The sequence below is a fragment of the Eumetopias jubatus genome, unplaced genomic scaffold, assembly GCF_037043125.1.
Source record: "Eumetopias jubatus isolate StellerSeaLion01/CBP00866 unplaced genomic scaffold, mEumJub1_p1.0 scaffold_4, whole genome shotgun sequence".
Classification (NCBI taxonomy): Eukaryota; Metazoa; Chordata; class Mammalia; order Carnivora; family Otariidae; genus Eumetopias; species Eumetopias jubatus.
Genome location: NW_028274810.1, coordinates 101,670,565 through 101,692,561, shown reverse-complemented (window position 1 = coordinate 101,692,561; position 21,997 = coordinate 101,670,565). Strand labels below are relative to the sequence as shown.

General features: G+C 42.6%; 2 protein-coding genes and 1 pseudogene across 3 annotated transcripts in view; 2 read left to right on the top strand and 1 right to left on the bottom strand.

The window, feature by feature from the left end:
- Window positions 1-9,171, top strand: part of CAMTA1 (calmodulin binding transcription activator 1) — an 867,769-nt gene extending 858,598 nt beyond the window's left edge. Inside the window, exon 23 of the mRNA XM_028108234.2 lies at window positions 5,879-9,171. Within this exon, the coding sequence (XP_027964035.1) occupies window positions 5,879-5,942 (64 nt within the window). The 3' untranslated portion in view covers window positions 5,943-9,171. The remainder of the gene's footprint in view (window positions 1-5,878) is intronic.
- A 1,504-nt stretch (window positions 9,172-10,675) lies between these two features.
- Window positions 10,676-19,857, top strand: VAMP3 (vesicle associated membrane protein 3). 2 transcript variants are annotated; one of them, XM_028108393.2, is made up of 5 exons: window positions 10,676-10,777; window positions 12,886-12,967; window positions 16,221-16,379; window positions 17,130-17,181; window positions 18,959-19,857. In XM_028108393.2, coding segments are annotated over exons 1-5 (345 nt in total). In that variant the 5' UTR covers window positions 10,676-10,775; the 3' UTR covers window positions 19,009-19,857. The 2 variants fall into 2 exon arrangements, with proteins under 2 accessions (XP_027964194.1, XP_027964195.1); XM_028108394.2 differs by having other exon boundaries at window positions 18,034-19,857.
- Window positions 12,353-12,825, bottom strand: LOC148164570 (putative protein SCAMPER; annotated as a pseudogene).
- Window positions 19,858-21,997: the final 2,140 nt, after the last annotated feature.

Genomic DNA, 21,997 nt, shown 5'->3' with positions numbered 1-21,997 from the left:
ATATTTGGGTTTTGTGGGTATTCGGAAGTGTTCTCGCAGATCAGAGAGACTACTCTGTGAAAAGCGATTCCTAGACAAATTCCTTTTTTCCCCCGGGATGGTATTTCCATGAGAGGCCTTTGCCGCCTAGAACAGGTACTACAGGCACTATCATAAACAGTGGGAATTCTGGTTTTCCAGTAACCTGTTTGTGTAAGTTGCTGGCCCAGCACCTGAGTTCAGTAAAAGTGGGCAAAGCTATCCTACTGGCATAAAAGAACCCTAACTGGAAGAAGAAGAGGTAACACTGTCTGGTCTCAAATTTTTAAGCAACAGATTTTCTCTATATTTGACAACTGGGTTTCCAAACACTTAACTTGGCCAGATGGTGCCAGTTATCTGGGTAAGTAGTGACTTCAGCGCTGACTCTTGAGAGCAGTCCTGTGAAATCTCTTCAGCGGATCATTATCAAGTTCTGCAGGTTACACTTATACTTTTTGCTTTGTTGTATATACTTTAATCCAAGGGACAGTTCTCTTAACGATGCCTGGAAGTGTGCTGCTTAATGGAGAGAAGTAGACAGTGCTCTAGGTCAACCACGGTGACATCACACTTCCTTAAAGTTGACATGAGCCGTAGTCCCCAAGTGGGGCCCAATATATTTGGTGAGGAGTAGGAAATGAATGTGTGGGATGTGTCGTCATGGATGTAATTCAAATATCCAAAGTAATTATGTCTTACTTGCCTCTTTTAGGAAATGAATATTTTTGGAACACAGTGGTGTGTGTTAAATTGCAGACAACATGCTCTGTGTCATTCTTATTGGGCCTCTCTGTCTTTTTTGTTTTGCAATCCAAATGAGATTTCTGGAAAATGGCAAGATCTCTCTTTTCCTAAATTCCCCACGAGCTATTGCAGCTCTCAGAGCAACAGGTAACTAATCAGAAAGCCGCATCTGGCTGCCCTGTATATTTTTGACGTCCAGCATTGCAAGAATATACCTGCTAAAATCCACTGACTCATGAAACATTCCTCTGGCTGAGCGTTCCTGAGTAGATGTAATGAAACAGCTTTGCCTTACGCTTTACCCATGGAGCCATTGTTTGCTACAAATTTCGGAAGCAGGCCTACTTCATTTATTCATGAATTATCATTGGACGTCTGACGGAAATAAACCCTGTGGGCTTTTGCTGGCTTTCAGTGCTGTTGCTTACTACATCACTTCAGTACATTAGAATGCAACATTCGTTTTTTTTTGTTGTTGTTGTTGTTGTTGTTTTTTCTTTGGTTTTGTTTTTTTGTTGTGGGGGTTGGTTGTTTTGGGGGGGTTTGTTTTGTTTTTATTTTTTTGTTTTGTTTTGTTTTTCTTGTTGTTGAGACTACAGCAGTATCCCCAAGTGGCGATCATTTTCAGCCTAGAATGCTTGGGCAAATCCAGGATTTGTCTCCAATTTTTATAGTCGAATGGTCACAGGTCAAAGTCTTGCTCCTCTAAGTCAGTCGTAGGAGTACTGTTTTCCAGGGTACTTTCAGGAGGCTGAGAACTATGCTCCTTGCCGCTCTCCATACGGCCGTGAGAGCCTTGTAGCTACAGGACTTGTAGCCTCTGTCCTAGTGAATTGTCTGCCCCGTCCCACGGAAGGCTGCTCTGTCTTCTGCGTGGAGAAATTCAGAAGCAAGCGTAATTATAATGGGGTTTGTTTTTAGATGACCAGGACATTCTTAGGCTAGGTTCTTTATTGGTCCTGAATGAATCTCGCAGGTGTAATTCCTTTAGAGAACCAAAACCTCAGGAACCATTAGCCGCATGTAGATAGCATATACCACGCAACAGAAGTTTATTGAACATCTGTATTCTAAGTTCTATAAATACAGTGACTGGATTTTCAAGCATAATTCCAACTTCAAAAATTCTGGTCTCTATTTACCAAGTTGTGTACTGAAAAAAATGGCTCATAATGCAGGTAGTATCGATGACACTGGTTCAGTTAGTTGATGCTGGTTTTGGACTATAAAATTGAATTTTTTTTTTCTCCACTGAATTTTTCAGTTGGGTTTCTTGTGTCACGTGAATGCAACATTTGTGAGACGTGTAGTAGTACAGATGGATAGAAAAACATCTTATAAACTTTTTTTTTTTTTTTTGGAGAATGACAAGCAGGAATAATTATTACAGAAGAAGTATACTCCTTGTAGCACATTTTGGAAGTATAAGTAAGCCAGGAGAAAAGCCCAGAGGTAATAACAGCTAAACTTTTATGACCCTTCTCATGGCAGATGTATGTGTAGTTGACATGTGCCTTTTAGTGGTTTTTCATGTCCTGACAGAGACAAGGCAACAACAAATTTCTGTAACTATTGGAAACATCTGTTTTTTAAGATTTGCTAACAAAAATTCGAGTATCAAATGTTCTAAATTACTTCAGGGATATAGTTAATTGTTCTGTGTTTCTTTAGAGGCAATAGATCATTCAAACATTACTTTTTGTCCAGTTGACATTTGACTGAAAACAAAATAAAATTAAAAATTAGGTACCTCTAGTCTATCCTAATAATCTGCCCTCAAGTAACTTAGAACTCCATTTATGACTTCAGTAGGGCAGATTGTAAAAGTCTCTCAATTTCATCTAAATGTTGAGAGGTAAATTGACATCCATGTAGTCTGCCAATTGGACATTGCCGGAGGATAAAAATCTTCCCTTTCCTTGGTTCTTATTCCCACTATTTTCAGATCTCAGATCCATTTTATAAAATTGATAAGTGCATTTTAAGTGGAGGAATTTTTGTTCTCCCAACACCGTAGTAAAATCAACATAAGGTCCCATAAGGGACAGCGTCTCGGAGTTGAGGAAATATAATTGTTAGGAATATAGGTGTTAATTGTTACCAGTTTTCAAAAATGTACGCCTCTCATGCCATGGAGATTTTCCAAATGCCTTCGGAAAAACTGATACGGTAACAGTTGGTTTTTTTTGTTTTTTGTTTCTTGTTTTTTCATTGTTTTGTTCTCCTGAGGCAGCAGAGTGGAGAGGTGAAGTCAGACAGGCCTGGGCTCAAATCCCCACTCTGCCACTTGTTAACTGTATTATTTGAGGCAGGTTGCTTCATTGCTATAAATCTCAGGTTCTGCATTTACAAATTGGAGAGAACGGGGATGTGTTGGGAGGACTAAACAAGGTAACAAATACTAAGCCTGTACAGCCATTGGAACAGAAGCCTTCTCTTCCTCTTCCTCTTCCCTAATTCCTCCTTGAACATCTTTCTGTTACAAACAAAACAAACAAACAAAAAAACCTATGCCATTGAAGCCATTCGGGTATCACTTAATCATGCTAACGTACTATAAAAACATCGTCCTGAAACTGAGAACTAAGTTCTCCACCATAGCTGAGGAGTGATGAAAGCCTAGAAAACATGTCGGAGATCAGGGCGTCTCCTTTTTCCAGTGTAGACGACTGTAGTCATCTCTGTGTGTGGACATGCATCTCTCCTTAACCTAGAGCCATGCGAGGCTATCGCTAGTTTATAGCAGAGTATTTACATGGTGACTTTGAAACCTCATGAAAACTTAGTTGACTTTTTAATTAGTTTCAAAAGAAATTGGGGAAAAAAACCCTGCAGAAACAAATGTGACCATTTTAACTAAAAGAAAAATGTTTAAGGTTTACCCACTATGACCAGCTGATTACAGCTTCTTTGGTCTGAGACTGTATGAAACATTTCTGGCTTATAATCCACTCTCCTTTTTCTTTCATCTCAATGATGAACTTAATCTTTTTAAATCGTTCCTCTTCACTCTAGAAAAACTGTGGGTGGACATCTGTGTTTATGCTGTCAGATTTTGAGTTCAGAATTCTTCAGATTCTAGAAATCTCATCGGGGATGGAGTCACTCTTGCATATCTGTGAATGAGTTCTGTACTGGTGCAGAAATGAAATGTCGCATCCGAAGGAGCATGCACCTTTCGCGGTGATTCAGCGGCTGGGTCTGCACAAGTACAGATTCTGCATGCCCGGGGTAAAGGTGGCATCAATGCATGCCTTGCATTTTTCCAGCCAGAGGGCTGTTAGTATAGATACTGCATGTTTAAAAATTGAACACACAATATAGCATGTTTCAATTTTTAAAAAGCCATTTATTTATCAAGTATGCATGTCCAAAATCAGGGACCTATAATGATGCACAATTCTGTACTGCAATACGATCCAAATCACTCTAAAACTTAACAATCCATGGTATATTTAGTTATAAAATTTGAAACTAGATAATACCTGGATCCAGTTACGAACAGAGCAATGTGTTCTAAGTGTACCTGTTAAGGAAGGATTTCAGCAGTTTTGAAGATACACTGTTGATCAAGCTGGACCTGGTGTATTTAGTCAATAAGTCAGGCAAATAAGCAAGTTTTCAAACATGATAATTCTTTTCAGTATTAATGATAAAATAATAAAGCTTTTTTTTCTGAAAGAGAGCAACTACTCTTTGAAGAGATTGTATCAACTTTGCAGAATACTCAGAAATGATTCTGCTTGGAGGTGGTAAATCTTCTTAAGTTGCTATAATAGCGTATGTGCCAGGTCGTTGAATCCCAGCCTGTGTAATATTAGCAACTTCCTACTGCTTTTCAAAATGTTTTCTTCCCCCTGAGTGTTAACAAGAATCTTAGAAAGTAAAGTGGCATTTGTTTTAGAATAGAATTTAAATTGACTGGTATCACTTAAGATAACAGCAGAAACCTTATCCTTAGAGAATCAGAAAACTGTGTTTGGGGGATTACTGACCTCTGTATAGGCCCACGTGAGCAAAACAGATGAGACCTTTTCTTGTTGCGCTGTTGAGGTGTAGGGTATACGTGTCCCAAGAAACTGCTGCTTCTATTTGCCTAAACCCATTCTCCCACCCCCATTTTGGGAAACAAATGTTATTATACGGTATGCAGAGCTACACGCTGTCTGCCCTGCCCCGCACATGCTGCTTTCAGGACTTAGACCCTGAAGCCACACTCGCATTTGATCATTTGGCTATTAAGGCAAGATCTTCATTATTTGCCACTAAAAGGAAATAACCTAGCTTACGACCCCTTCCCTGGCACCCCACCTACATCAGGTGGCCATGTCCAAAACCCAAGACAAAGTTTTATATTGAAAACTATAGACCAGAGACCAGACCATTAACACGTAATTTGCTGATGTGAACTTTCCATGACTCCGTTGATAACAATTTCATTTAAATGTGTTTGCTACAACATGTTGGATAAATAGCACAAAGTGTACCTGCTTGGTACAGCACCCTGTTGCTGTCCATCTGGGAGCACTAGGGGAAGTGACCCGAACATCTTGTAGAGTTACAGTGTGGAATGGGAGGAAGGTAAGGAATAACGAAAATCAGAAAGACTCCACAATACTGCGAGTGCAGTAGTCGAGCTATGCAGGCGTCCGATCGGCTTCAAGATACCGACGGTCTTGAGTCTGTGAGCAAAGCAGTTCAATCCCTGGGTGTGTCAGACGCGAAGTAAGTGTGTGTGCAGTTTCCCTAACTTGCCTCCTTTGGGATTGCCGGCCATTAATGGTGGTCCCACCAGGCGAAAAAGGAAAGCTAGGTGAACAGTTAACTCTTCCTAAGATGAACACGTTGCTGTCACACGTGACTTAATGCTGTAGACTTCGGTATTGCTTTGTGTTTAGAGCACTCGCTGCAGAGTAGAGTTTCAGGAAGGGTCATGTCTTCCTCTTGGAATATTTCCCCCAGTAGTGTAGCAGGAGTTTCTTTTGCCATCAGTCTTCCCAAGGGTTTTGTCTTGGTTTTTCACTTCAGAGGGAACGGTAATGGCCTTCCCCTCACCTGGCCACGGTTTCACTATATAGCTATCACCTGGTGTTCTGTTCTGTTTCTCTTCCAGAGTGAAAGAGTTGAGAAAGGCCAAGGAACTTGAAGACATACAGCAGCATCCCTTAGCAATGTGACATTGCTTTTCAGACTGTTTTCATTTCTGTTTTTAGCAGAGACAGCAACGACACGCACACGCACGCACACACACACGCACACACACGCACACACACAATCCCTCTGCAGTTTTGGGGAGATCAGCTGCAGGATTTTAACAGGAATGTGTTGGTCATTGCATCTGCACTTTCATGGACAACTTTTAATTTGATCAGCAAGACATCTTGGAACTCAATCTTCTGTTGGATCATGGGAAAACAAGACACCACGAGGAACTGAAAGAGGCTTCCCCTTCTTAGGAAGAAGCCAGTTTCCTTCTCATATAGGGCTGTATTCAAACATCGTGTGGAACTGTACAAATACTTATACCAAAAATACAGACAAGCAAAGGTGGGGATGCACTAGCAACAAAAGAGAGCGCTGCTCCTGCACCTGTCAGTTACTTCCAAGAAGCTGAATCTTTGGGGTTGATTCTCAGTGGAGGGCTTAGATCATACAAATCTTTATTGGGTCCGTGTGTTCTCATTTCCTTCACTGATCTTATTTTATTTTAATTTGTGTTTGTTTTAATCTCTACAGCACACTTAATGCAACTTTTAAAATCTGCAGGTTTTTAATGTCTTGTGGAAATTTGCAGAGGGGCGGGTGTGTGGTAAACGGGTAATGCATGGGAACTAATGAGAAACAGCTTACAGAGTTTAAATTTATTTTCTTGTCCCCACCACCTCCCAAGGACCTGCGAGTATAGTGATCATCTTGTCCCTTTTGTCATGCTCAGCACTTTAATTTTTGGGCCTTACTTTCATGTGCAATGAGATTTACTTAGAGAATTGGTACAGCATGGAGCCTTTTTTAGTAACCTTGGAAACTGTAGTCATTCTAAGGAATCATAAACCTTGCCTGGACATTTGCCACCTAAAAGATCAGTGTGGTGCTGCGTTCTGGCCAGTAAATTCCATATTTTTGGCTATAATCTCATCCAAACTGAGCAGTTTCTGTGTATATATAGAAGATAGAAACGGAAAGTGAGAAAATATTTGAAAGGGATTATATTAATTGCTAAATATTTTATTCACAAAGGTCAATAACATGGCAAGATAAAATTATTTGTATAGTTTTGTCTGAATGAGCGAGAAAAAATGTGGATGTATTGTTTGTATATATTGTATATATTAAAACAAAGAGATATGTGCATGAAATCAAGAAAAAAGAAATGAACAAAAGCAAAGCATTAGTGGCTATGGTCTGTAAAATGAAACAAAAAAAAACTTTATTTCACTATAAGAGTACTTTATTTTAAATGTTCTTTAGAAGAACATTTTGCTAAAGCATGACTAAACTGCAAAAAACAAAAAACAAAAAAAAAAGAGCTACTGTATTTAGACTTAGGATAAAAGGCAGAGTAACATTACTTTAAAAAAAAAAAGGATATGTTTACATTTAATTTTGGCTACCAGGAGTTTATTTTATTTAATTTAAAATTTTTTTGCCAATGGTGCCAAGTAATGTGAATGCTAATATTGCTTAAGAAAATTAAGTTACTTTTGCTAAACAGATAATCATAAGATGAATCCGTATATAGCTTAACACCATCCACTCACTCCAACAAAGAACACCTAGAACGATCAGAACCTGACAAAAGAAATAGTATGAAAAGTAGGAAAACGTCTCACGTTTTTCATATCTCCTGCTGGAAATCAGAAAATATATCAAAAATTGCACAAAAATAACTAAGAATTTAAAAGATGCAAACTGGTCTCATAGGGTTGTCATGGTCTATTACTCTTTCCATATAATGAGGAGCCAAAGAAATCTGATGCTTTTAAAAATTAAACTACTAACGTTAAATTGAGAGAATAAAGTTCGCATTTGCTGATGCCAGTTTAAAATTCCCAGGTAAAGTTTCAGGATCAGTTGGTGTAAAGCTGAGATAACAGTTTTGTTTTGTTTTTTTCTTGGTTCTGGCTGCCAACTGTAAGTTAAAACTCAAGGCTCGTTGTGAAGCCTAAAAATATTCACAAATAAGCTTTTAAACTGGTGTCTTTAGAAGGAAGGTAGGTACAGAAAGATTGTGGTAAAAACTGGGGTCAGTGCTCTTGGTGCCTTTTCTATAATTGTACTTGTTTTTTAATTACTTCCTTTCACTGCCAACCTCGGATTACTGTACAGTATATGTCTTACCGCTTGTGATCAGCTTTGACAACAGTGACGGCCCCACAACCAGTAGCCACCTGTACATTTGTAAACTGACCTGGCTCGATTTTGTTTTTAAATGTGTGGGTTATGTTGCAGCTGTTGCCCTCCCCCCGCCCCGAAATGCCTATTATTTTACCCAATTTGACCTGTAGGATTGAGTAATTTACAAACACACAAATGTATCGTAAATGGGAATAGGAAGGTGAAAGCCAGCTCTTTCAGGATATCCCATATTAGTACCGAATTTAGATACGTTTATTCCATTTATTATGGTACAAATAACTGATCTTTTGACAAGAGTAATGACCTCAGTGGATTTGTGTTAACCCTCACATTGACTTATTCATTTATTTTTTTTTAATGTCTCCCATGCTACATTATTAGCCAAGTAAGTTAGAAACTTCTGGAAGATAAAGACTTAACATAGAATTAGGAGGGTTCTTACGGAGGGGATAGGGAGTAGGTTCAAAACCTACCCGTGTAGCCTACCAGTACAACTGTGAATCCTAGGTGAGGTACAGATGCACTTCCACTGAAACGAAGCATTTCTGACCGCTTTTCCTTGGTTGTGAATCTTAATTTTGAATATAAGACGATAGGTAAGCGCAGCTTTCTTGGATAATCTGAATTCCCAAGTGCCAGGAGTAGGATTTCATTATAAAATTAATAGCTAATCTTATTCTGTCTCCTGAAGATTTAATTGCTATTCTTGTTACCCATTTGAAATCAGCTGTACTGTGTGAACGAAATAAAGACAATAACTCGAACCCCTCTCTGGCTGCACGGTCGCTTATGGCAGTTCCACACAGTAGTTGGCGCCCAATGGGGGGTCCCTGAGACTTGCATGTAAAACTAGTCTAGATGTCTTCTTTTTTGTAAGTTTTATTTTTGTAATTGTGCATGTGAAGCATCATTGAATCAATGGATCTGTTGAAGAACTCAGCTGCTGGAAACCATGCAAAATGTTTTGAATTGCCCTTAAAATATGGAAAATGTTTTCTGAATGCTTTATATTCTTTCTGCTGTAAATTAAAAATGAAGAAAATTTCCCCATACTATGTGTGTGCTTTGCTTTAACTTTACCTGATACTGAAATCCAGGGTGACCAGCCTGTTTCAAACCCAGATGAGATCATCTCATGTATCTCCTTAGATCTAGAGACAAATGTTTTGGCATCGACTGTTACAGAGCTTCAGACATGCCCATAAAAGAAAAATGTCTTCGTAAGCCACTGCCCCTAGAACCCTTGCTTCTCAATGGTCTTCTCAGGCACCTCTCAACATACCAGTTACTTGAAACATAAAGACACCAATCTAAATTCACCACTGCCGCTAAAATCCTCTGCTGTTTTTGAAAAGGCATTTTCCAACTGACTACTAATGTCCATCTTCTTTTCTGAGAATTCTGTCGTCATCTCCTTTCCTTTCACTGCAGTGTCATCTTGTCTCCCTGGTAGTCCCTCTTCCATGGAGTCCTGTGTGGATGCTCCTGCCAGACCAAGTCCGCAAGGTATCTCCCAACTCCACCAGGCCCCAGTGATTTCTGGAGCCCACTGCATTTAAATGACATTCTCCTTGCTTGTTTAGTCTCACTCTTGACTCTGTCTTACTTTCACCTGTACCGCGCAACCTGCCCCTTCCGGTTGGCGGTGCAAACCATGTCCATTTCCACTGCTGCCTTTGGTCATGTGTATTCATCCCTTGCCTGGAGAGTTCTCTTCTTATCTACTTACCCAACTCAAATCCCACCTCCTCTGTAACACTCTTGTTTATTCTAATACACACTGACCTCTCCCTTTTCAAATTATTACATTGACCGTCGGAAAAGACAGTTCGGTATTAAAAGTATTTTAGTTTCCATTTCTCATCTCACCTGCCGGTTGACCTGGCAGTGCTTTGCAGTGTTGCTTTTTTGTTTTGTTTTTTAAGGTAGGCGTTGTCTACGTTGGTAGGAATACTTCCAGTAACAACTTTAAATACATTGCAGAGTAACTCACTGCATTTGGATTTATGCCTCCGCCTACAGCCGACCAGAAGTTGAGGACCTACTCTGTGCCGGGGCCCGGGGATATAGAAATACAGAAACACAGCTCCTCATGGCCAGGCTCCCGTAAACAGATTGCAGTACGGTCTGTGCAGTGACAAATACTTGAGTCACAAACGAGCACACGAAGAGAGGGAGTCTAACCCTATCGACGCGTGTGATAAATACCCCCAAAGGGACTTCCGATCTCATTTTAACAAGTTTCCCTGGGAAACGTGGGGTCCCCAGGACCACTGGGTTAACGCGGGACTTCAAGCAGAAGCACACAGTCAGTCCCCAGTACTGTCACGGCCAGGGAAATGGCGCCCGGGCCCGGAAAAATGTACCACGCCCCCGCTCCGATTGACCTACACACTCCCCTTACAGCGCCTACTGCGCCACATCCCCCAGCGTCGCAAGGGCGGCGGCGGGCAGAGCGCTCCCGGCGCAATCAGCTCGCGCGGGACCGCCCAGCGCTCCCGGGTGGCCCCGCCCCGCTGGACCCCGCCCCCTTACGGCGCGCCCCTCCGCGGCCGCGCCCGGCGACGTCATCTGCCCCGCGCCGCCGCCCCGCCCAGCTCCCGGCCTTCGGTCCCGCTGCGCCGCTCTGCTGACCGTCGCCCGCCGTCGCCAAAATGTGAGTGACGCGGCGAGACGCGGGGCGGCCTCGGACTCCGGGGGGCGGTGGCCCGCGGCTGAGACCCTCCCCCGGCTCGGTTTCCCCCCTCCACCGACCCCGGCAGCCGCTCGGACGCGGGCCTGCGCGGTCGCTCCCGAGGGCCAGGGGTGGGCGGCGGCCCCGAGGGTGCAGGGTGCGGGCTGCGGGCTGCGGGCGGGCCGAGGCAGCCCCGCGGCGCAGCTCGCAGCCCCGCGGCTGTCGGGCTATCGCGGAAGAGGCGGGGGCGGGGCGGCCGGGGGCTTCCCGGAGCTAGGAAACGCCCCTCCTTCCCCTGACCCTACCTGGACCCTACCCCTTCTCCGCTTCCCTTAACCCCAGCCCGCGGCTCCGGAGAGGAGCGGTGGCCCCTGCCCTAGACCTGGAGCGCCCGTTCGCCTCCTGGTGCTGGGCTGGGCTCCGGAAGTTGCAAGGGAAAGGACCTCGGCCCTGGGTAGAGCGGACTCAGGAGCAGAGCTGTGGACCTTCCCTCTCTAAGCAGAAGCCGTCTTGTAGTGGCCCTTAAAAACGTGGGAGTGTCCCGTGGTAACATTCAGAGAAAACTGCCAAGAGTCACAAGGACCCTCCGGCCCCTCCAGCCTGTCCATCGCTCACCTAGAGAGGAGGAAGGAATGGGTGCTTCCCCCGGTTTCCTTCTAGAAGCTAGGGTCACCACTCTAGAGTGTACCTGCTGAGGCTGCTGTGACAGGAAATCACAGTGGTTAAGGTCTAGATCATATGGGACCTGGTCTAAAGACCGGCTCCACTGCAACCAGCTGTGTTGACTTTCTAAACTGCACTTTACACTTCTGTGAAATGAGGTTAATAGTAGTACCCCCTTCAAAGAGTTATAAGGATTAAATGAGAAAACGTACCAGTACATGGTCCTTCACTACTATCAGAGAATAAAAATAAAGTGTTAAGGGCAGGCATGGGACCTGCTACATCCCTGGTCTTTGACACATGGTAGGTATGAAAGAACTTGAATCAGTGGATGCATCAGTAGCTGTTGTGTACAAGACACATACTAGGTGCTGTCTTGGATACAGGGAAGAAACCTCTTAAGACACAGGAGTCTGTAAGGCAAGACATTACAGATGACCCTTGAACAACATGGGTTTGAACTGTGCAGGTCCACTTACACGTGGGTTTTTTCTGGTAAATACAGGACTGTAAATGTATTTTCTCTGTCTTGTGATTTTCTTAACATTTTTTCTCTAGCTTACTTCATTGTAATAACACAGTGTATAATACGTATAATATACAAATATGTGTAAATGGTTTATGTTATTGCTAAGGCCTCCGGTCAACAGTAGGCTATTAGTAGTTGCATTTTTGGAGGAGTCAAAAGTCATATGCTGATTCTCAGTTGTGGGGAAGGGAAAGGGGTTAGCACCCCCAAACTCCACCTTGTTCAAGGGCCATCTGTGTGTGTGAAAAATCAAAGCATGGCCAACCAAGTAATGGAAGCAGTAAGGACTTCAGAGCCACAGTGGTCAAGGAAGATCTTCCTGGGGAGAAATAGGCATTCAGTGAGGATTTGAAGAGGAGTACCTTTTAAGAGAGGAAGCACTGCTTCATCTCACTTTTCCCACTCATACCACCCCTCCTCCCTGCATCTTGATGTTCCTGACCCTGTTTCTGTGAATGAATATATTTCTCCTTACTGGAAAAGTGGCATTCTGTAATTACTCATAACTATGAAAACAGTTCTTGCCACAATGAGAGAGATCAGAAGAGTACTGAGTGCATTTAAGTAGATGTGTGCCTTTAAACAAAAAATTGGAAGGTGTAGTTTCTCTCTCTTAGGATCCCTGATCTGAAGATCAGGTTGCTTCAGCGATGCAAAGTAGAGCTTACTAAACCTTCACTTTAGACTGGTCACTTTTCACATATGGATGAATCTTGGAAATTATAGAGGAATTAGAAGAAACATCATTAGAACCTTTGTTCATTACCGTAGGAAGGATTTCTTCTTCTGCTTTAGTTCTGAAACTTCTAACAGCGAGGTCTTGGAATAACGTCTGCATACTTACAGAAATGTATTTGGAATCAGAATTTACTCATGCTTGTGCCTTTCCACATTTCAGGTCTGCAAGTGTACCTGCAGGTTCAAGTGCTGCCTCTGGCAGCAACCGAAGACTTCAGCAGACACAAAATCAAGTAGATGAGGTATTGCTCTCAAATACTGAAGACAGTGAATTTTAAACCAACATGGGAACACTCTGGAAAGAATTCTTTTTAGAAAAAGTATCATAAAAGCATGAGTATAAAGGAAATTTTGACTGTTTCATAATAACAGATGAGCTAAGCTTCTGAGAAGTCAGTCTCCAGGTGTCATGCTTGTTTTCCTGTGACCAAATCTTGTATCTTAACCACAGACACTCCTCCTGAGAACATCCCTCCAAGAACCACTTTATAAGATACAGTTTGCCACAATTAAAAAAAAAAAAAAATGGAAAAAAAAAAAAAGAACCACTTTATTAAATAGGGTAATAGAGTTTTAAGGATTAGGTCTACAGATTGTTCAAGCCAAGACCAGTCCCTCTGACCAGATTTTTCATCAGAATGCTTCCTACAGTAGCCTGACGTACTGGTTACCAGGCTTGAGGAAGCCTCTAGAACTCAGTTCCAATTGTTGCCCATTCATGTACCAAAGGCAGATGCTGGCAAACTGCTCTAGCCCAACAAATCGAAATCTGTGGAATTCTTGAGTCAGAGGACCCTCACAGCATCTTTTGTTCTGCTCTGTATATGCAGACCCACAGTGGAAGACTGTGAGAAATTCAGACTCGTATTCTATAGCCCAAAGAGCTGTCAGTGTCCAACAAAGACATCTTGGTCTTTCTGCACTTAGCTGCTTTAAAAAGCAGAGTTAAACTTAGGTTCGATTGCATTATTAAATCGTTTGGTAATATTTTGTTCTGATGGTTTTGTTTATGAACTGAATTCTGAAAATTTTACATTTCCATGGTAAGAAACCCATTCTGATTCCATCCTGGATGAAACTTTTGTTTACTCACAAAATCAAACTGGGTCCTTTTTCTTAACCAAAGGAATTTTAAGGAGAGGTGTTTTGTTTTGTTTTAACTGAGGTGAAATTTACATAACATACAATTAGCCATTAACCAGTGGTGTTCGGTGTATTCACAATGTTGTGCAGCCATTACCTCTAATTTCACTACTTTTGCATCCCCCCCTGAAGAACACCCTGGACACATGTAATCACCACTCCCCGTTCCCCTTTTCTCCCATTCCTGGTAACCTGTAATCGGCTTTGTTTCTATAGATTTGCCTGTTCTGGCTGTATCCTCTAAAGGGGACCATGCACCGTGTGGCCTTTCGTGTTTGGCTTCTTTCAGTCAGCATAATGTTTTCGCTGTTCATCCATGTTGTAGCATCTGTCAGTACCTCCTTCCTTTTTATGGCTGAGTGGTGTTCCATGGTGTGTGTGTGTACATAATTCGTTTTTCTTTTCATCTGTGGAGGGGTTTTTGAGTTTCCACCTTTTGACTGTCATAAATAATGCTGCTGTAAACATTCGTGGACAAATTTCTGTGTGGACGTATGTTTTTATTTCTCTTGGATATGTATCTAGAAGCAGGAGTGCTGGATTACGTGGTAATTCTGTGTTTCACTTTTTGAGGATCTGCCAAACGTGTCCACAGTGGCCGCGCCAGCCTTCATTCCCTCCCGCAGTGTCCGGGGGCTCCTGCTTTTCCACATCCTCACCAACACTTGTTAGCTTCTGTTTTCTCTGCGTGTAGCTGCCCTCCTTAGTGAATATGAAGTATTTCATCGTGGTTTTGGTTTGCATTTTCTTAATGACCAGTAGTGTCGAATATCTTTTCATGTGCTCGTTGATCATTTGTATACATTCTTTGTAGAAATGTCTATTCAAGTCTGTTGCCTGGCTTTTAATTGGGTAGTTTCTCTCCTTGTTGTTGGGGAGTAAGAGTTCCTTACATATATGTATTCTGGATATTAAACCCTTCTTAGATAAATGATTTGCAAATAGTTTCTTCTGTTCTGTAGATTGTCTTTTCACATCCCTGATAATGTCTTTTGATGCACAAAAGTTTTTAATTTTTAAAAAGTTCAGTTTATTTTTTCTTTTGTTGTTCTTGATTCGGTGTCAAATCCATGGCCAAATCTGAAGTTTGGAAGATTTGCTCTTATGTTTTCTTCTAAGAGTTTTATAGTTTTTAGCTCTTATTCTTGGGTCATTGATCCATTTTGAGTTAATTTTTATATGTAGGGTTAGGTGTAAGGGTCCAGTTTCATTCTTTTGCATATGGCTGTCCCGTTGTCCTAGCACCATTTGCTGAAGAGACCATCCTCCTCCTCACGGAAGGATCTTTACAGCTTTGTCAAAAATCAGCTGGCCAGAGATGTTGGAGTTGATTTCTGGATGCTCCGTCTGTATGTCTGTCTTTATGCTAGAATCACACCGCCTTGGTTACTGTAGCTTTATTGTAAGGTTTTGAAATTGGAAAGTCTGAGTCCTCCAACATTTTCTTTTTCCGTATTGTTTTTGGCTCTTCAGACCCCTTGCAATTCCATAAAAATTTAAGGATTGGCTTTTCTGTTTCTGGGAGGGGGTGGTAGGGGGAGAAGGACAGTGGAATTTTAGTAGAGATTGTGTCGAATCTGTTTATCTGTACAGTGCTTTGAGATGTCTTGCCATGTTAATAACAGTAAGTGTTCCCATCTATGAATATGGGACGTCTTCCTATTTAATTAGGTCTTTAGTTTCTTTCAGCAATGTCTTGTAGTTTTCAGTGCACAAATCTTTCGCCTCCTTGGTTCAATTTATCCCCTAGTATTTTATTCTTTTGGATGCTACTGTATATGAAATTATTTTTTTAATTTCCTTTTCATTTCTCTTGTATGGAAACATTCTGATTTCTGGGTGTTGGTCTTGTACCCTGAACGTTTACTGAATTTGTTTATTGACTCTAGTAGTGTGTGGACTCTTTAGGATTTTCCATATACGGAATCATCTGCAAAGAGAGATCATTTTACTTCTTTCTTTCCAATTTGAATGTCTTTTATTCTTTCCTTTGCCTGTTTGCTCTGGCCAGAACTTCCAGTACAATGTTGAACAGCATTAGTGAAAGTGGGCATCTTTACTTGTTCTTGATCTTAGGGAGAAACTCTCCACATTGAGCACGGATGTTAGTTGTGGGTTTTTCCATAAATGCCCTTTATCATGTTAGAGAAGTGCCCTTCTGTTTCTAATTTGCTGAGTATTTTCATCATCAAAGAGTGAGCCACTCCCTGCTCCCTCCTTTTTAAAAGAAAGTTGTGGCTCAAAGTCATAAAGTGCTGACTTGAAAGAAAATGAGCCCATTTACCTCACTGAGAGTTTTGCTTGTTCTTCCCTTCCCTTATGTGTAACTTGGTGTGATCGGTGTTCATTCAGGTGGTGGACATCATGAGAGTCAATGTGGACAAGGTGTTGGAAAGAGATCAGAAGCTCTCGGAGTTAGACGATCGTGCAGATGCACTGCAGGCAGGAGCGTCCCAGTTTGAAACAAGTGCTGCCAAGTTGAAGAGAAAATACTGGTGGAAGAATTGCAAGGTAATTTTCTTTTAACTGGTTTTACATTAAGTCATCCTCTGTATTCTCAGAGGGTCAACTAAAGCTATGGGTGTTGGAGATGAGTTTGACGGCCCATACGTGGAAACCTGGATTGACTCCGAGTCTGAAGCACTGACTGCATGCTCTTTCCTTTCCCCTCAGCTAGGAATGCTCCATGATCCGTGGCTGACCTTAAGAAGCATATAGAATAGGAATGTCCAAAATCAGTCACCAACCTAAGCCCCTTCCAACCCTCCACCCCTACACTGCAAAGCCCTGAACACATACTGGCAGGAGAGGCCTGGGGTTGGTGGTCCGCTGGCCTGTGGTTCAGCCAGTGGCTCCGGCATCACAGGATTGGGGGGGGGTGCTTGAAAGCCAGTGCAGAAAGCAGCCCACAAGCAGCATACCCCAAAGCAGATCTTATACATCTCACGGCCCCCTTACTGGTATACAGGTGACACTTTCTGATACACAGGACGAGCTTAGTAGCCCTGCCTTGTGTGAAGAACTTGTATACACAAGCAAATGCCTTTCCAGGGACCACAAGTCATTTGACCATTTTTTAAAAAGCAGATAAATAACTTCATGCCGTAACTGAGACCAGTAAATTTAGGCCTTAAAAACTATGAATTATTTCAGATTATAGTGCACCTTAACTTCTCGGTCCGTGACTAGACTATCATACTCTTCAGTGAGCACCCTAATGTCTATATTTGGAAATGTGAAATGGTCTATGTTTTGTCATAGATGTGGGCGATAGGGATTGTCGTTGTGGTCATCATCATCATCATCATCATCGGTGAGTTCTCCTGCCCTAAATTCATTTTTCAAGCCTTCTCGGTATGGACACAGTTGATTTCACATACAAGAACTCAGAATAAAAGTTCCCTCAGAACTGTTAGTTTACTCCAAAGATTTTCATTTTCTTCAGTAAATGTTTTAAATACTTGAGTGGTTACTTCATTAAAATCCAGGGTTTTTTTTAAATATAAACATTGATCCTTTGAAGTTAGAGAAAATGTATTCACTTCCACTGATCCATCTGTTTTCACTCTGAGTACATTTTCATTTGCTATTTCCTTTTATAAGAAAGAGTATCGTCTATTGATTAAAAGCATGACTACCTGTTCTCCACCATGGCTCCATTCCCATCCAGCTGCGTGGCCTTGGGCAAGCAGTTTAACGTCCCTGATCCTCAGTTTCTTCACTTGTAAAGTGGGGATGATAATAGTACCTACCCCTTAACGTTTGCTATGAGGACACCACTGCTGAATATATAAGAAGTGCATAGGATGGTACCCGGCGCATAGGAATAATAATAGCTGGGTAAGTAAATAAATCCATACAGACAGGCATGCGCACACGAAGTATGATTACTGACGTTATTACTGCTGCTACCATGTATGATACTGGAACAGGCCATTGACGTTTGTAGCCCAGGACCTGGGAACCATTTGCAAAAGCAGTTCTTCCCATCCCTTCTCTTGACAACGTCCTCAAGCCCTTGACAAAGTATAGAGAAGCCACTAGTAAGAAGTTGGCCAAATTGAATTGCATATTTAGACTGTGATGTTCACTGTTAACTCTGGGTTTGCAGTGGGAGACTGAACTGTTGTTTCCTCTGCTTCTTTGTGTCTCCCCTGCTTGTTAGTGTGGAATGTTTCCCCGTGAAGAACCAGTGTAGCCCCAGCCTGCCGTTCAAGAAAGCTCTTCAAGACATTTGACTTAGAACCTGCTATATTCTCGAGCTCGCCTACTGTTCTGTCTAAACTGATGATTTTCTGTTTGTTACCGTAAAGTTTAATTTCTAGGCAACGTGCCTTTGTAATGTCATAAGCACTCCAAACTTGAAGTGCAGCCGCCCGGCCCACACCTGGCCCGGCGCCTTCACAGATTGCCACACGGCTGACGAAGAGGATCTCTTAATTTCCCAGGTGTCATCACCTCGAAGTCATGTTGTCTTGATGCATTGGTGTTAATTCCAGTTAAGGGAATTTGTTCCAAGTTAGCTATCCTTGCCGTCTGACATCTTCAGAACCACATTCTAAACTTTTAGGTAATCAGATTTCCAGTTTGTGCCTTCCAGAAAGAACACTACTGCCTAACGCAGATCTGTAACCATAACAGGTTGTGCCTTATTTTGCTCTTTTTCTGATTCCCTAGAAGAGAACTCTCTACTGTTGATAAGCACTACTGACTCTTGCGCTGTATTTAAAATAAGATGTGGATAAAGAGTTTTGGCTTTTACATTAGATATGAAGATGTTTACTTTCTTGTTAACTGTTTTTGTATCACTTGCTAAAAAATATTATTTTAATCAGACATAATAGCCTCTTTAAAACATTTTTATAGAACTATGGCTATGACCAAAGTTTCTATTTTGCCAAAAAGTTGAATGCCCTTAAGTCTGTTCCCAACAGATAAATTCAAAAAAGTGACAAATGGAACTTAAGGTGCCCTTCAGAATTAAAATTGTAATCTTGTCTGTGAACCCTCTACATCCTAACAGGCCTTTCTTGCCTTTGGAGTGCTGTGGGTGGTGCAGCTCCCCCTCTGATTCAGCATTTCTCCCACAGGTGAGGGAAGGTTTAAGCTAGACTCTGACCATCTCATCCCTGGAGACTGAGTTCTACCCGGCAGTTCACAAAATGTCAGCTGTGGACTCCAGTAGGTCTCTAATAATTACTTGAGCAACAATTCTGCAGCCTTCAAGTGAGACCATCTGTGAACTGGTCCTTAACTGGCCCATTCCCCATAGACGATAGTCTTTGGGAGTTTGTTTCCTATTTTTATTCATATTCCACTTCCTAAATCTGTCTTCTAAATTATGCTTTCAATTGGGCATTGGTCAGGGGTGGATGACTCTTCCTGGAGGATAGTTAACCAGAGACCCTTTCTTTCTTCAGCGTCATAGACTGCACAAGATGCTGCTTCGGAAATAGCTTTGTCATGAGAGACTTGTTGTGTATGTGAGATGTGCGTCATCAGGGCGGGTGGCTTAAGGATGGGAATTCAGGTAGGCATGCAAGCAGGCAGGGAGGCGCTGAGGGACAGATGCAGAGGTATTACTACTCTGGCCCATGGTTACTGGAGGATTCCAAAATTCCTGTTCCCATGCTAGCATGGGACTTACAAAGCAACAACAGTTGAGGGGCACCAGCACACGGACTCCCTTTAATATCTGTTCCCCTGGCCTCACTGAGATGCTGCAGTGTTGAAGACACGCCCTGCAGGATGCCCAGCTGTGAGAAGGAAGCAGCGGGGTCAGTGTGGGGCGGGCCGTGAGCCCACCCCTCCGCTCAGGGGCTCTGGCCGGGTCTGCCTCTGAAACCTTGGTGCTCCCTCCTTGCCTCGTGCCCAGTCCCATGTAACCCGCTGGCTCCTGCATTAACCCAGGGGCACCTCGCTTGTATCTGTGCATTTAGCTGGGAACTTACCCACTATAATGAACTGAATAAACTGTTTATAAATGGAATTCCGGTATCTGTGTTGCTTGTAGAAGAATAGCTGCGCATGGTCCAAGTCTTAAAACTGGCATTCCTTGCTGCTGCCCTCACCTTTCACTTAGAAACCCCAAACTCCATTTTTCTCTTCTTGTCCCCAGTTCCCTCCTGAAGGACTCATTTCTTAGTCCCCAGGATTTCCCTGTACCCTAGCGAACCCAAGCAAACCCTTCCCCTCCTGAAAAGTATAGATGACTCGGGGGCTGGCTTTCTCACGATTACCAGAATGCTCAGGATCTGGCTTTTGAGTTTCTTAAATGTATGTTCTTTAAAGAGTGAGGTGCAGAGCCGGCCTGTGTGTGGTAGAACGGCAAGCTGCCTAGGTGGCCCACAGGGAAGGTAACGTGGATGGGCAAGAGACTTCTCCAAACGTGGCTCTTGTTTTGATTCTGCTCATCCTTCCCCTTGAATACACTTCCCTTCTTAATCTACCACGGCTAGGGAACAACATAACAGGGGTAGAAGTAGCCTTTGCTTACAGTTACGATAAAATGCCATTTCCTATAGAAATCTGGAAGAGAAGAGGGTGACTTCTTCCATCGCCTTGACCTTGGAGAGGTGGTCACCGCTTTTCTTGTCTGGCATGCTATTGTGTCCTGGCAAAGCACTTACAGTAGAATTGTGCTGTTTGTTCACGACCTTTATATAATGAGATCTACATAAATTTTGGTGCCATTTTCAAGATTTTGAAGGAAAACCTACCATAAATGCGCTCTTTTCTGCCTCTCCTGTAAAGGTCAGGATTCCTCAGCCAACTGGGTCCTCAGCCAACTTCTCTTTCCATTCTGCCCACTCTCCCTGGTCAGTCTTACCTATTCCCACATCTCTAACCATTAATGTACTGATGATTCCTGGCCTAGTGGATACCGGCCTCTCAAACTCAGCAGGGACCAAAGAAGCAAGCATTCCCCAGCCACATGCTCCTCTTCCTACCGTTAATAGTGTCTGTTCCAGAAAATGGCACCACCATCCATCCAGGGTCCACGCCAAACCAGTCCACTGGACTTGCTGATACTTTTAGTCACCACACAGATCACACCGAATGTGCTGGAGTGCTACATAATAAACATTCTCCAAATCTCAACGGCTTAAAGTTATTTCCTCACTCCTGCCTCATGTCCAATGCCAGGCCGCGGGAAGGTTCTATCGTCAGTCCTCAGGGAGGGACTTCCTGTAAACATTTGTTCAGGTTATCAGTGTGGCAGGAAGGGAGCATAAGGAATTGTGCACTGGCTCTCAAGGCTTCCGTCTGGAAGTGGGGTTCGGAGCTCTTCTCATGGCTTACTGGCCAAAACAAGTCACGCGACCCCACCTAACCTCAGAGGTGGCAGGGGACACATGTCACCGGAAGGAGAAATGTGATGTTTGTGACCATTTGCCTTCCTGATGACAATTTCAGTCAAAGAATGGGGCAAATTCCCCTTGACTCAAAAGTATTTTCGAACGAGGTGTACGTCCTACGTGATGATTCTATATTTGTATCACTAATAGAATGTGTTTTTTAAAGTATGGTGATTTTTTTTTTTATTATTACTCATTTTGAGTGAGGATTTGTTTAAAATTGACTGGACTGCTTAAGTGCATTTAAAAATAGCATCCTTGGTGGCGCCTGGCTGGCTCAGTCGGTGGAGCGTGAGACTCCTGATCTCAGGGTGGTGAGTTTGAGCCCTGCGTTGGGTATAGAGATTACTTAAAAAAAAAAAAAAAAATAGCATCCTTATTTACAACTAAGCTGCTTTTCATACTAGCAGAAAATTCAATTTGTAAAACCCCAATTTACTAAATAAGCCAATTATGGCATAATTATTAGAAAATAATGGATATTCTTTTCTCATCCTTGAAATAGCAAGCTAAGTGCATTTCAAAATCCTCTACTGGTCTTTATACCGTCAAGACCACGGGCAGCCCCGTTAACACAAGGGCTTGCCTTCAGCCCAGGCTCTGGATCCTGAGCCTAACTGAATCCTTCCCTCCAGCCATTCCCTGTCATCTGCAACTCTCCTGCTGCTTCATCCCCTTCTCCCTCTCTGTTGGATCACCCCATCAGACCCTAATCGTGGCCCCCACATCCCTCCCTTGGGCAAACAAACACTTGTTCATAGCCCCACGCAG

Excerpts from the sequence above, each read along its gene's own strand:
- VAMP3 (XM_028108393.2), top strand. Across the intron at positions 12,968-16,220 it reads CACAAAATCAAGTAGATGAG|GTGGTGGACATCATGAGAGT; the intron begins GTATTGCTCTCA and ends GTGTTCATTCAG. Across the intron at positions 16,380-17,129 it reads ACTGGTGGAAGAATTGCAAG|ATGTGGGCGATAGGGATTGT; the intron begins GTAATTTTCTTT and ends GTTTTGTCATAG.